The sequence below is a fragment of the Octopus sinensis genome, linkage group LG3, assembly GCF_006345805.1.
Source record: "Octopus sinensis linkage group LG3, ASM634580v1, whole genome shotgun sequence".
Taxonomy (NCBI): Eukaryota; Metazoa; Mollusca; class Cephalopoda; order Octopoda; family Octopodidae; genus Octopus; species Octopus sinensis.
Genome location: NC_042999.1, coordinates 102,908,845 through 102,921,919, shown reverse-complemented (window position 1 = coordinate 102,921,919; position 13,075 = coordinate 102,908,845). Strand labels below are relative to the sequence as shown.

The window sequence follows — 13,075 nt, the reverse complement described above, 5'->3', positions numbered from 1 at the left end:
TATATATGTGTGCGTGAGTGTGTATGTGGTGTGGGTGTGTGGGTGTGTATAAAGTGTTAATATTGTATCAATTGTAGTAGTCTAAGGTTAGATGCATAGATTCTACCATATATCTTCCATGTCTTAATTCTCATTTAAAAAAATACATAGAGAAAGAAACAATATTAGCATACAGAAACCTTTTAAAAGAAAAAAAAAACAGACGTAATAGCGGTGTGTGCACACGCGCGCGCGCGCGTGTGTGTGTGATTATGTACTGAACATACACAATAAGACATGGACATTGACAGTGAAATAAAAAGAACCGCTCCACACACATACACATACATACAAACACAGACAGATTATGAACACAAACACTCACACATGCATATGCACGCCAATCCACGTAAATTACGTTACATCCATAAACACACGCATATTCCTTGCCGCATACAACGATTCGCCAATACTTAAATATGTACATATTCTTATTCGTATATAGTCTCGCATGAGATATACAATACTAATAGGTTCACAGAGTTAGATACCATTTTGTGGTGCCAACAGTATTTTATTATTGGAAAGGGGGAAAAAATACAAGTTTCAACAACTGCCAGCATCACTCATCAAAAGATTTCGGCTTGGTCTGGGGAATTGTTAGCTTTCTCTCAGAACTTTGTGTCACCTAAAAAAAATAATGGTAATATATTAATATAAGTGTATACGTATAAACGTATAAAGATACACACATACATACATACATACATACATACATACATACATACATAATACATACATACATACATACACACACAACATACATACATAAATACATACAAACACACATATATATATATATTTATATATATATATATATATATATATATATACATATATACATATATACATATATATATATATATATATATATATATATATATATATATATATATATATATATATATATTATATATATATGCATATATATATATACATATGTATATATATATTTTCATATATAATATATATAACATATGCATGTATATATATTTCATAAATATACATATGTATTTATATTTATATATATATATATATATATATATATGAGAGAGAGAGACAGAGAGAGACAGAGAGAAATAGACAGCCAGATTGACCGATGATTAGATATATAGACAGACACACAGATAGATGGATAGATAGATGTAAATATTTTCATATGTGTGCATACATATATGACAAAAAGCACTCAATGTGCATGCACTCAATGTGCATGCACTCAATGTGCATGCATTCAATGTGTAATTTTTTACTATAATAGTAAGATTATGTTATGCTGCTGGTCAGTTGATCTGTGATCCGGAAATCTTCGTTCATTGGGTAAAAAAAGATGGTTCATGAAACGAGTGATCAGAGTATTCTGAAGATTAATACACACATGTATATTTATCTATTTGTCTTTTCTTTCTTTGATTCATTCCTGCTACACACTTTTTTAATCCTATTATAACAAACTACACTAAAATTGCCTTAGCAGCTTCTCCATTCTCAATTCACTGCTTCTGCCCCTGGACACTGACCATAAATATCATATTATCTCTTCTCACCGTACCCCACTAATGCTCATAACAGCCAATTTTTGTTGGTTTTTCTCCCATTTCGTGCTCAGCTTCGGCTGGTTTCAGGCATGTTACTGCTGTGTTCTTGGGATATGCTATTGATTTGAAATTATGTTTCATTTGATGATTACGGTTTTTTGAAGTAATGTAATGTACTTATTCTTGTATTTAAAAAAGCGTAAGAAACAGTCGTAATGCGCTGACATTTAACCACCATTTGTTATTATTCATTTGCTTATAGTACACCATAGAGATTTGCGACACGTCGGACACTCTGGAGTATACCAAACAACGTATGATCAACACAACGTGTACTTTGGACCAGCCCCAAGGCGCTTAATACTCGAGGGATGGTTTTTTTTCTGTGTGCACAACCTGAATATCCAACTGGATATTTAATCGACCATTAGTGGTGACCACGGGTTTATTCAGCCCCACCTGGTGCACATTCTTTTAAGTACCTAATTCTATCAAGAATCTTTATATATATATTCGAACAGACCAGACACCAACCAACAGTCATCAGAGTTGCCCCCATTGGAACACAAGGTAAAACCTAAAATGAATTCCTCGCTTTTTCAAGAACATGAATTTTTTATATTGAATGCATATCACCACTATGAACTACTACTTCATACTCTTTAAACATATAGCATGGACTCGCTCCACTATATATGAATTTTTTATTATATATGAATTTTTTATATTTGATAGCATGAACTATCTTTTTTATATATAAATTTTTTTTGATAAGGTTCGTCATTTCAAGAACCGAAACATGTTAAATAAATAATGTATATATAAAAATCAAAAATTTGTCTAATATAGCAGCATTTTCAAACTTCATTTTTTACAAATATATATATATATATATAACAATTGCAGCGTGGAAGGTGTTTGTAAGCCATTTAAGAAACACACAAAAGCCGTTCGATTCACTTCAACATTTAAGTTTAATTTGTCAAAATATTTTCGTCGCTAAAATCCGCGACCTGTTCACTGACAAAAATCCGTGCTGCATTTTGTCAATGAACAGGTCGCGGATTTTAGCGACGAAAATATTTTGACAAATTAAACTTAAATGTTGAAGTGAATCGAACGGCTTTTGTGTGTTTCTTAAATGGCTTACAAACACCTTCCACGCTGCAATTGTTTTCGTTCCAGCACACGATCTCAGATCAAATCACTTGCTATGCGAGTACATCTCCGTAATATATATATATATATATATATATATATATATATAGCATAAAAATTCGTAAAATAATGCACCGACGAATAAGTTTCCTTTGATACGAGCATTGTGACACGTCACTACATTTATACTGAGAAACAAGATTTCGCGAAATTGTGTCATCAAGATTTCTTCTGTTCATACATGTCTTTACATAATTACTTAATTTCTAAACAGATTTATTTTATAAATGTTAGTCGTAAACTTGCATATGCTACATTATGTTACACATAAGCGCAGGAGTAGCTGGGTTGTAAGAAGCTTGCTTCCCAACCACATGGCTCCGGGTTCAGTCCCACTATGTGGTACCTTGGCCAAGTGTCTTCTACTATAGCCTCGGGCCGACCAAAGCCTTGTGAGCGGATTTGGTAGACGCAAACTGAAAGAAGCTCGTCATATATATATATATGCCTATAAAGAGATTTTTTATATATATATGCCTATAAAGAGATTTTTTATCCGGAAACACACACACACACAGTATATATATATATATATATATATATATATATATATATATATATATATATATACTGTGTGTGTGTGTGTGTGTTTCCGGATAAAAAATCTCTTTATAGGCATATTGTGTTGAAGACACCACAATATACTTCAAAGCTACGCAAATCTTAATCGTTCCAGAAATGTTCACGCGAGCGACAGATGAAAATTTCTCCGGTTTTCTCACTTGCAAAACGATGTCGAATCAGCCAGTCTGAAGTATATGAACACACGTGCGCGTGCGCATGTGTGTGTGTGGATATACATAATGTATGACGGCCATGTTATAATTAAAACCGCATAAATAAACATAAATACATACATGTCTAAATCTATATAGATATACGGCTATACACGTGGGTATATTCACAAATATATAATGGTTGCTCTTTTTACGTGACTCTTGATAGATATATTGATGTATTTACACTATTTTTGACATATTGGTGTATGTACACTATCTCGGTTCTTAAACCTTTTAAAAATAGTTAAAAATCATTGCTAGTGTCACGTTCGATGAATTTATATTAAAACATTAATATTAGTATATTTCCCTAAGTAATTAAGCAGACGAGATTAATGACGAAGTTGTTGCTTGGTCTAAGTCAATCCTTATCTTGAAATCAAGCTTACCTTTAATCAGAACGTTGCAGCCGTAGCCATGCCAATTTGTCCGTCATCATTTAAGACGGTAGTATTATATGAGAAATTTATGTTATTCCTAGCAGAGCGAGCGACTGTACAGAGGCTACCTCGCTGTCTCTAAAATCTAAGTAGATAATGGCGGAATATAGCCACTTCAAAAAGAAATATCACTTATGTATATTCATAACTAACATTCATTGATTTGGCTGATAAGTAACCTAACAATCGTTTCGTTCTATGACGTAAAAGAATTATTATTAATATCTATTGACATGAGTTACAGGATATGTCACAATCAATCAATCAATAAGAAATAAGTGAATAGGTGACTGAACGAATATGTGAATAATATTCATAGAATGTTAAAACTGCTTCATGCCAAAAGGACTTTAATATGGTAATATACAGACGTAATAGATCTGAGTTCAATAAGTATGAAGATACAATAAGTAATTCAATTGACTCGCCAGACAAATGAGTGAAAAATCATAGAATAAGTGTCTTTCAGATCTACAGAGCCGACTATGGAATGACTTCAAATTGTACATTGAAGATGATACAATCAATTTTGCACTTCTATTTTAAATACGTGGTTTCATTCTAAATGTCGAGAATAAGCACAATAATCATCCAAAAGTCAATGGTTACCAGAGTCGCTACGTCGACGGACAAAACAATCAGCAGGATTTAGTTGGGTCGGTTTACGTTCTTACTTTCCTGAGATTTGGATCTTTTGCCTCCTTTTAACGTTCCATGGCCGGGAAAACTACATGCAACAATCAAATACTGTAGTCGATTTAATCGATTATTCTCCACTCTCAAAATCTGTAGCATTATGGCACAATTTAGAAATCAATATAGCATTAATCATCAGATACATATTTCAATGTTTTGGCATGAAAAGAGGAGGTTTCAGTCTACGTGTGTCTACTTTTTAAGCAATATTTTCCCCAAAGCCAGAACTGGTGTGAAACTATAATACAGGAGCATCGTTGGACTGATTGGCAAATGCTCACGCCTCACAAGCATACTACATTTCATGTTTCACATATTTACTCTTTCTTCTCTGGTTTATGGCTGCTTTAAAAACCCTCCTTCTCCTTTGAACAAACAAGCTGTATATCCTCTCCTTTCTGAATCATCTAATGCACGCATCCATTTCTCTTCAAACTAAATGATTTTCAGTTAGATGCTCAATCTACTAAGTTATAGGGACCACATTTACGTTAAATTATATTGTAATGTCTTAAACAATGAAAAACTAGATAACATAATCTTTAAATATATAATAGCCCTTCAAAACGTTGATGTTCTTCGCGTAGTTCCCTTCAAAGTTGACCAAGGAATAAACATCAACAAAAACAACTGGTTTTCTCAGATTATCGTACCCTCTACCTCATGTCACCAATCACTCTTCAAAGCTATCACCCACTGACAGCCCTATTTCTTTCTAAAGGTATTAACTTGCGCATATTCAAGATAAGTATTAACTACATCAACCTCATCATTTTTACAGGCTACGAAAGGGTCCTTGCAAGTGGCTCCGCTCCTTCTCCGCCGATTAATTAACTAACAATAAAATAACTGCTAAAATATAAGTATAATTATTAGATATTATATGCAACAGTTTGAAACACAAAACTGAAACAGTCTCGCAAATATTTCGTCCTCATTACCAATCAGATAGACTCATTTACTATCTTTCTTAGACTGCCACGTATAATAACTAATATTATATACAAGGAAAAGTTTTACATAATACTATTAAGCGATATGACAAAATTTTAAACTGCGAAGCAACAAAATAAAAATCAATTTACATACGTTCCGACATTACAAAATTGCTATCAAAAGTTAAAATATTGGTGTTTTTAGTATCAACACCTGCTTTAGTCATATTATTTTCTGCTGCGTTTTTTAATAAATTTATATTGCCTTTGTTATGTTATTTTTGTGAAAAATACTTATATGATACTAATCAATTCAGAAATTGATCTATGCAGTATAAACAATTAGATGATGCGTATTTAGATATACATAGACGTGGGTTATCACATACACACGCACAAACATGTATATTAATATTTATATATGTATATATCTGTGCATGATAATACACGATTATGTATATGTATGCATTTACAAATGGATAGACAGACAGACATACCATGATGTTGTAGCTAGGACACTCCTTAATGAAATCCGTCAAACATAAAATCCCAAGGACAAAGAAATAAGAACCCATAGCCACACATAATAAAAAGGAGTACTGGTGTAATGTTCCAGTGAAGATTTCAATAAAATGTAAGCACAACAGACCTGATATTGGGTAAAGAGAAAAGAAACGGTGCACAGCTGTGAAAATTAGCTGCCCAGCGGATGTTAACATAAAGCTGAAGATCAGTGAAAAAGAGGACACCTATGCTGAAGTATTGGGAACTCTGCTGTTACTCTATCCAGATTACAAGTTCAGGTTTATAACTGTAATTATTGGGTTACTGGGGTATGTAACACACTGCCTAAATACCAATCTTGAGAAATCAGGCTACTCAAAACCAGAAAGGAGAAAGCTAATTCGAAGACAACAGATCCAATCCATCACTACAACTGTAAAATTTTGTAAAACTTTCCAGACATGTTTCATTTATATATGCATGGCATGTCTACATATACAACTATATATATGAGAATACATACATAAAGTAAAACATACAAGTCTGCACGCATACATACATACATACATACATACATACATACATACATACATACATACATACATACATACATACATACATACATACATACAAAAATACCGTTGTTGTTGATGTTGAAATTCCAATAAAGGAGCTTTGAATCTAGGTTAGAAACCGGCTCTTTCTCTATTAGCAAAAAATCTTGAAATAAAACTGAACGACATACATACATACTTATACACATATATATAAACATGAACAGGGTATTCTAAAAACGTATACTCGCATTGCATGATTATAAGGGCATTGTTTATTAAAATACGTTTTATTTTCAAAATTTAATCGACACTACAGACAGGATTTAGGTTTTTATAAACGCCTGATTTCAAACTGCTGAAAACACGAATCATTCTACTGAACTTTCTTCGTCTAATACACCTGTAGAACAAGATCTTATTGGTGTTGCTCTTTACATTTCTGTGGTAGTGTGAAGGTGCCCCTTTTGCCGGAAATAAAACTTCATATCTTCAAAGTCCTCTTAAAAGCTTTACATGACAGATTGCTGCTGCAAGTTCAAGTAAATAGGAATAGTCACTGTCTAAAACGAATGACTCGCCTAATCCTTTTGATGACAATCCACACTATACTGTAACTCCTGGTAAATTAACATGATATTCCTCCGTAATATGCGGTTTCTCAGGTTTCCAATAGGTGCAACTGTGGCGATTAATTAAGCTATTTAATATGTGTCCACATCACTCCAAACGACAATCTGCTGAAAAATGTTTTGTTTTTTGTTGTTTTTTTTTTTCGCATCTTGGCCCAGTACCCCTCGCAAAATATCACTCTTCGATGCAGATCATTTTCATTGAAAATAGGGGTTACTTTTGCAATGCACAATTTCCCATGACAAAGCTTGAAAATGTGATTATCACTTGTTTTTAAAATACTTATATCACGACCTGCTTGCTGCATATTTCCTTGAGTTCTGGCAATATGCAGAACTCTAGTGCACTTTCTTGCGTTGTGGCGATCATTGATGTCCACGGTCTTTCAAACTTTCTCCTAAACTGTCCTCTCACTTCGATTGCGCTATCAAACTTCCAGTATGCATTTTGTGGAACACCCTACATTCGTGGGGGTGCGTGTGTGCGTGCGTGTGTGTGTGTGTGTGTGTGTGTAAGAGAGAGAGTGAGATTAAAACAACAAAAATGTTATAATCATCTAAAACCCCCACCTATATGGTTGCAGTCAATGAGTGAAAGGAATTTAAAAAATAAAAGTATAGTAAATACCAATTTCAGCTGTGGTCGCAGTTGGATGGTCTCTGAATTCAGCTGTGATTGTTAAAATCTCTGGACGATGAATACAAATAAAACCGTTGTAGACTGCCACTGCCAGAACAGAACCTACCAAAGGCAAGAAGACTGGTACACAAAACCAGCTATAATTTCGATAACTGAAATGAAAAAAAAATATACATGCTAATTGGAAAATATATATTTGTACATTTAAACATGAGAAGTATAAGTAATATAACTTCAAACAATGCAGAAAATAAAATAGTATTTGCTAAGATTAATAGTTTAAAAGTAACTAAATTTCTTTCTGTTCGGAGTCAAAATATGCAATGTCTTTAAATTTTTGTATCTTTTATTACGTCATGACTGCTTTGTATTATGTAATCTTTTGAACAACAGGTAATAACAAACAGATATACAGAATTCTAAGTCTTGATTTACTTTTTGCTGAAAGAAACGATTGACTGAAAACTTTGGAATGCAAGTTTTCACGGCGAATGCATTAGTCTTAAAACGAACTGAGTCGCAGAATCTTAGTCGGTGAGAAAAACTTTGAAAGAACTACGATACAAGACAAATGGGACTTAGCGCCACGTAGTATTTTTGTTCTCTCCAAATTTCCGAAAAAATATTGGGTGATTTAATAATATATTTTTGTTCTCTCCAACTTTCCGAAAAAATATTGGCTGATTTGATATTATATTTTTGTTCTCTCCAAATTTCTGAAAAAATATTGATTGGTTTGATATATTTTTGTTCTCTCCAACTTTCCGAAAAAATATAGGGTAATTTAATATTATACTTTTGTTCTCTCCAAATTTCCGAAAAAATATTGGGTGATTTGATATATTTTTGTTCCCTCCAAATTTCCGAAAAAATATTGGGCGATTAAATATTATACTTTTGTTCTCTCCAAGTTTCCAAAAAAATATTGAGTGATTTGATATATTTTTGTTCTCCCCAAATTTCCGAAAAAATATTGGGCGATTAAATATTATACTTTTGTTTTCTCCAAGTTTCCGAAAAAATATTGAGTGATTCGATATATTTTTGTTCTCTCCAAATTTCCGAAACAATATTGGGTGATTAAATATTATACTTTTGTTCTCTCCAAGTTTCCGAAAAAATATTGGGCGATTTGATATATTTTGGTTCTCTCCAACTTTCCGAAAAAATATTGGGCGATTTAATATTATACTTTTGTTCTCTCCAAGTTTCCGAAAAAATTTTAGGTAATTTGATATATTTTTGTTCTCTCCAATTTTCCGAAAAAATATAGGGTTATTAAATATTATACTTTTGTTCTCTCCAAGTTTCCGAAAAAATATTGGGTGATTTGATATATTTTTGTTCTGTCCAAACTTCCGAAACAGTATTGGGCGATTTAATATATTTTTGTTCTCTCCAAGTTTCCGAAACAATATTGGGCGATTTAATATACTTTTGTTCTCTCCAAGTTTCTGAAAAAATATTGGGTGATTTGATATTATATTTTTGTTCTCTCCAAATTTCCGAAAAAATATCGGGCGATTTAATATTATTGCATTTAGCTGTGAAAGTCTAACAGTCGTCGATAGCTCAAAAAAGGAAAGGAAAAGAAAAAAGAATAGGCGTGCCATCTCCTCATTGATTGGATGAAAACTGTGATAGTAGCTGTGTCTTAATAAAAATTGGCATTGGCAGCGATAATATTAATAGTGTTAATAGGTATGTGGACAATAACGATTATGATGTAGTAGCTGCTGTCGTTGATAATACTTTTGATGGCACTACGTGCACACACACACAAACTCACTCCACACCTAGAGAGAGAGAGAAATAGAGACAGACAGATTTGTATATATATTTTGTGTGTATGTGCGTGCGTGTGTGTGTGTGTATGTGTGTGTATCCGTCCGTGTGTACATAAATAGTTAATATGGTATCAATTGTAGTTGTTACGATTCGATATATCTTTGCTAACAAAGATATTCTTAAATATATTTCAGCTGCATGAGATAAAACAGCCACCCTTTCAATGCATTTATCTCATCATTCTTTGACAATGTGTGCTCTTATTCAACTGTGTTTTCTCTCTGTGTCTCCCTTTCTCTCTCTCTCTCTCTCTCTCTCTCTCTCTCTCTCTCTCTCTCTCTCTCTCTCTCTCTCTCTCTCTCTCTCTCGCTTTTTTATATTTCGCTGAACTAACGATAAGATGATCGTAGATAAGTAACATCGGTATTACGTCAGGCATGTTATTTACTTACTTCGCTTTGGGTCCTTTTGACTCTGCGTTTCATTCTCCCTATGTCAATGAAAAAGTACCAGTGAAGTACTATACCGTCTCCCAAAATATGCCTATGCTACTTAGTATTCTTTCAATTAGAGGCACAAGTCCTGTTCTTTGCCTGTTTGTGCCTGCTCGAAGTTTATTTGAAACAAATATTGATTTCAAATTTTGGCGCCGGGGCTAGCAAGTTCGGGAAGTTGGCAAGTCGATTACATCGACCCCAGTGTTCAACTTGTACTTATTTTATCGACCCCGAGAGGATGAAAGGCAAAGTCGAGCTCGGCGGAATGTCGCTAAGCATTTTGCCCGGTGTGCTAACGATTCTATCAGCTCGCATGCTATTTGAAACTAATATTAAAATTATACACATCTAATTGCATGCATTTATTTTAAATATTTACGTACTTTAAATCATTTTACAGCTTTGAAACTTTTTCTCAGTTCTTTTTTTTTTTCGGAATACACATTTTTATAATTATTTTCTTTTCAGAATATTACATCTTTTTTTCTTTTTTATTTAATGTATCCTTCCATTCTTTAGATTAGTGTGTATGGTATGTGAAAAATTTGGCTGCTTTTTCAAGAAACTCAGAAATGGTGAATTAAAATTTAAATCACTGAACCGAGTAAACATTTTTCTCACAAGCGCTGTATAAAACACATTTAAATTATCAGAAAGATGTCTGTGAAAATTTTTACCTATAAATTATCATTATCAATAATAACGCAAAGCGCGTGAACTAGTGGCTTAGCGTATTCGGTTCATGGTTATAAGATCGTGGGTTCAATTCCTGGATCGAGTAGCGTGTTGTGTCCTTGACCAAGGCACTTGGCTTCAATTAACTACAATCAATTCAGCTGTAAATGAGCAGCCATAACCAGCGACTGTGAGTTCTGCCCTCTCTCCCTCCAGCTATCGGATACTTGATGTGTGGCTGGGCCAAGGATGTATATGCCTGCCAGAAACTGTGCTTGCTAGCTAGTGACGGATGGCTGTATTGTAATTAATACGTATATTTTACGGAGATGTACTCGCGTAGCAAGTCTCTTGATCTGAGAATGTATACATAAACTAAAATGATTTCAGCTTGAAAGACACAAGTTAACTATTCAAAGATTGTTTTAATGCCTTTTAAAACTTAGGATTAGTTTTAAATTTCCTTTATTTTATTTATTGATTTCTTTTCATATGAATTATTTCTCTCTAGCATAGCACATTTTAGAAGAGGGGCATGATCGCTTTAGTTGTCTCTCAGGAAATGGATTTCATTCGGCATCGGGAATGAGTATTTCAGTTGTTCAATCAACAGAACAGTTTATTCATAGAATTATAGTGTAAGTAGCTGAGTATTCTATATCTGAAACGAAATCCGCAACAAGAACCAGTATAATACAATGTGACATGGTTGGAGTTTTAGGAATAAGTCTCATTTCTTCCATTTACTTCGGATGTCAGAGCAGAAAATTTGTGAAGAACAAAATGTATTATATATGACAACAGAGGTAACAGTAAGAAATTACCCTTAATCATTGTAAGAGGAATGAAGCTTCAAACGAAGCAAATTGTTATCAGGCAACCAACACAAGGTTTAAGTAACAAAAGACATCTTAGGAATGGTTGTTTCAATTGACCGAAGCAACATCCAGTATGGTACTAGAACTTCAAGGAGGCGAGCTGGCGGAATCGTTAGCATGCCGGGTAAAATGTTTTGCGGCATTTTGTCAGGCTTTACATTCTGAGTTCAAATTCCGCCGAGGTCGACTTTACCTTTCTTCCTTTCGGAGTCGATAAAATAAGTACTAGTTGAGCACTGGAGTCGACGTAATCGACTTACTCCTCCCCCAGTGCTACTGGCTTTGTGCCAAAATGTAAAACCAATAGGATGCTAGAACTCCAGTTATCGACTCGCATGAGTCAGACTCAACAATAATTAAAGCAGAATATTAACTAAAAGCCTAGAGTGACGAAACAAGATTTAACAAGGAATTTAGCCCGTGATTTTCACATATTTGACTTGACTGGGACTTTACTATATTGACTTCTATAAGGACGGAAAGCAGAGTCGACCGCAGTAGAATTTTATTTGAAATATAAAGCAGCATAAATACATTTACTATGTTCTAAAGAATATAACCATAAAATATATATTTCTCCATGTCACAGCGCCTGCGGAAATTTTGAGATTGTTTTCAAAACTACAAGATTATTAGTATTATAGAGACACTTAAAATACATAAATTCATCAGGAGTTGTATTTTTTTTTCAAAAGAGCTTCATACACGAGGTAATATGAAGTCCATATAGTTTCAATAATGCCAGCAGCACAGCAGTTATCCCACCATGTCTTCAACCAAACATAAGACATAGCCATATACAAAAAGAGTAGACAATATGGCTTAGAGAAATTTACCACAATTAAAACAAAAATTAAGAGAAATACATCTGCATAGCCAGTGGCATCAACTTGGTAAACAAAGACAAAGAAAGTTATACGAAGTTCTATACAATATCAATTCTTGATTTATTGAAATTATCTTCACTTTGAAAGAATGCAAACAAACGCCTAGCAGCAATTGCAACCGATCCAAATAAGAAGAGAAGGTAATTTCAAGAGTCAAGAATAAACCAGAATTGATGTCATTAACCCTGTCAACGCAGAAAACAGATACATCGTTCAAAATCGTATTACCGGTTATTTTAGAGGGTGGTTTTACCCTACTGCCTTGAAAAGACTTCTCCCTATGCTACGATGAGCGCAGTCACCCCGCCTCGTTAGCACTTTTTACAAATGAGATTTTCAGATTTAAAAACATTTTTTCACATACCTCTTTTTCAT

General features: G+C 33.6%; 1 protein-coding gene across 1 annotated transcript in view; it reads right to left on the bottom strand.

Moving 5' to 3' along the window:
* Positions 1 to 513: 513 nt before the first annotated feature.
* Positions 514 to 13,075, bottom strand: part of LOC115209512 (aquaporin-9-like) — a 200,740-nt gene continuing 188,178 nt past the window's right edge. The window contains exons 6-7 of the mRNA XM_036501208.1: positions 7,964 to 8,127; positions 514 to 667 (exon numbers count right to left, since the gene is read on the bottom strand). Coding sequence (XP_036357101.1) covers positions 651 to 667; positions 7,964 to 8,127 — 181 coding nt within the window. The 3' untranslated portion in view covers positions 514 to 650. The remainder of the gene's footprint in view (positions 668 to 7,963; positions 8,128 to 13,075) is intronic.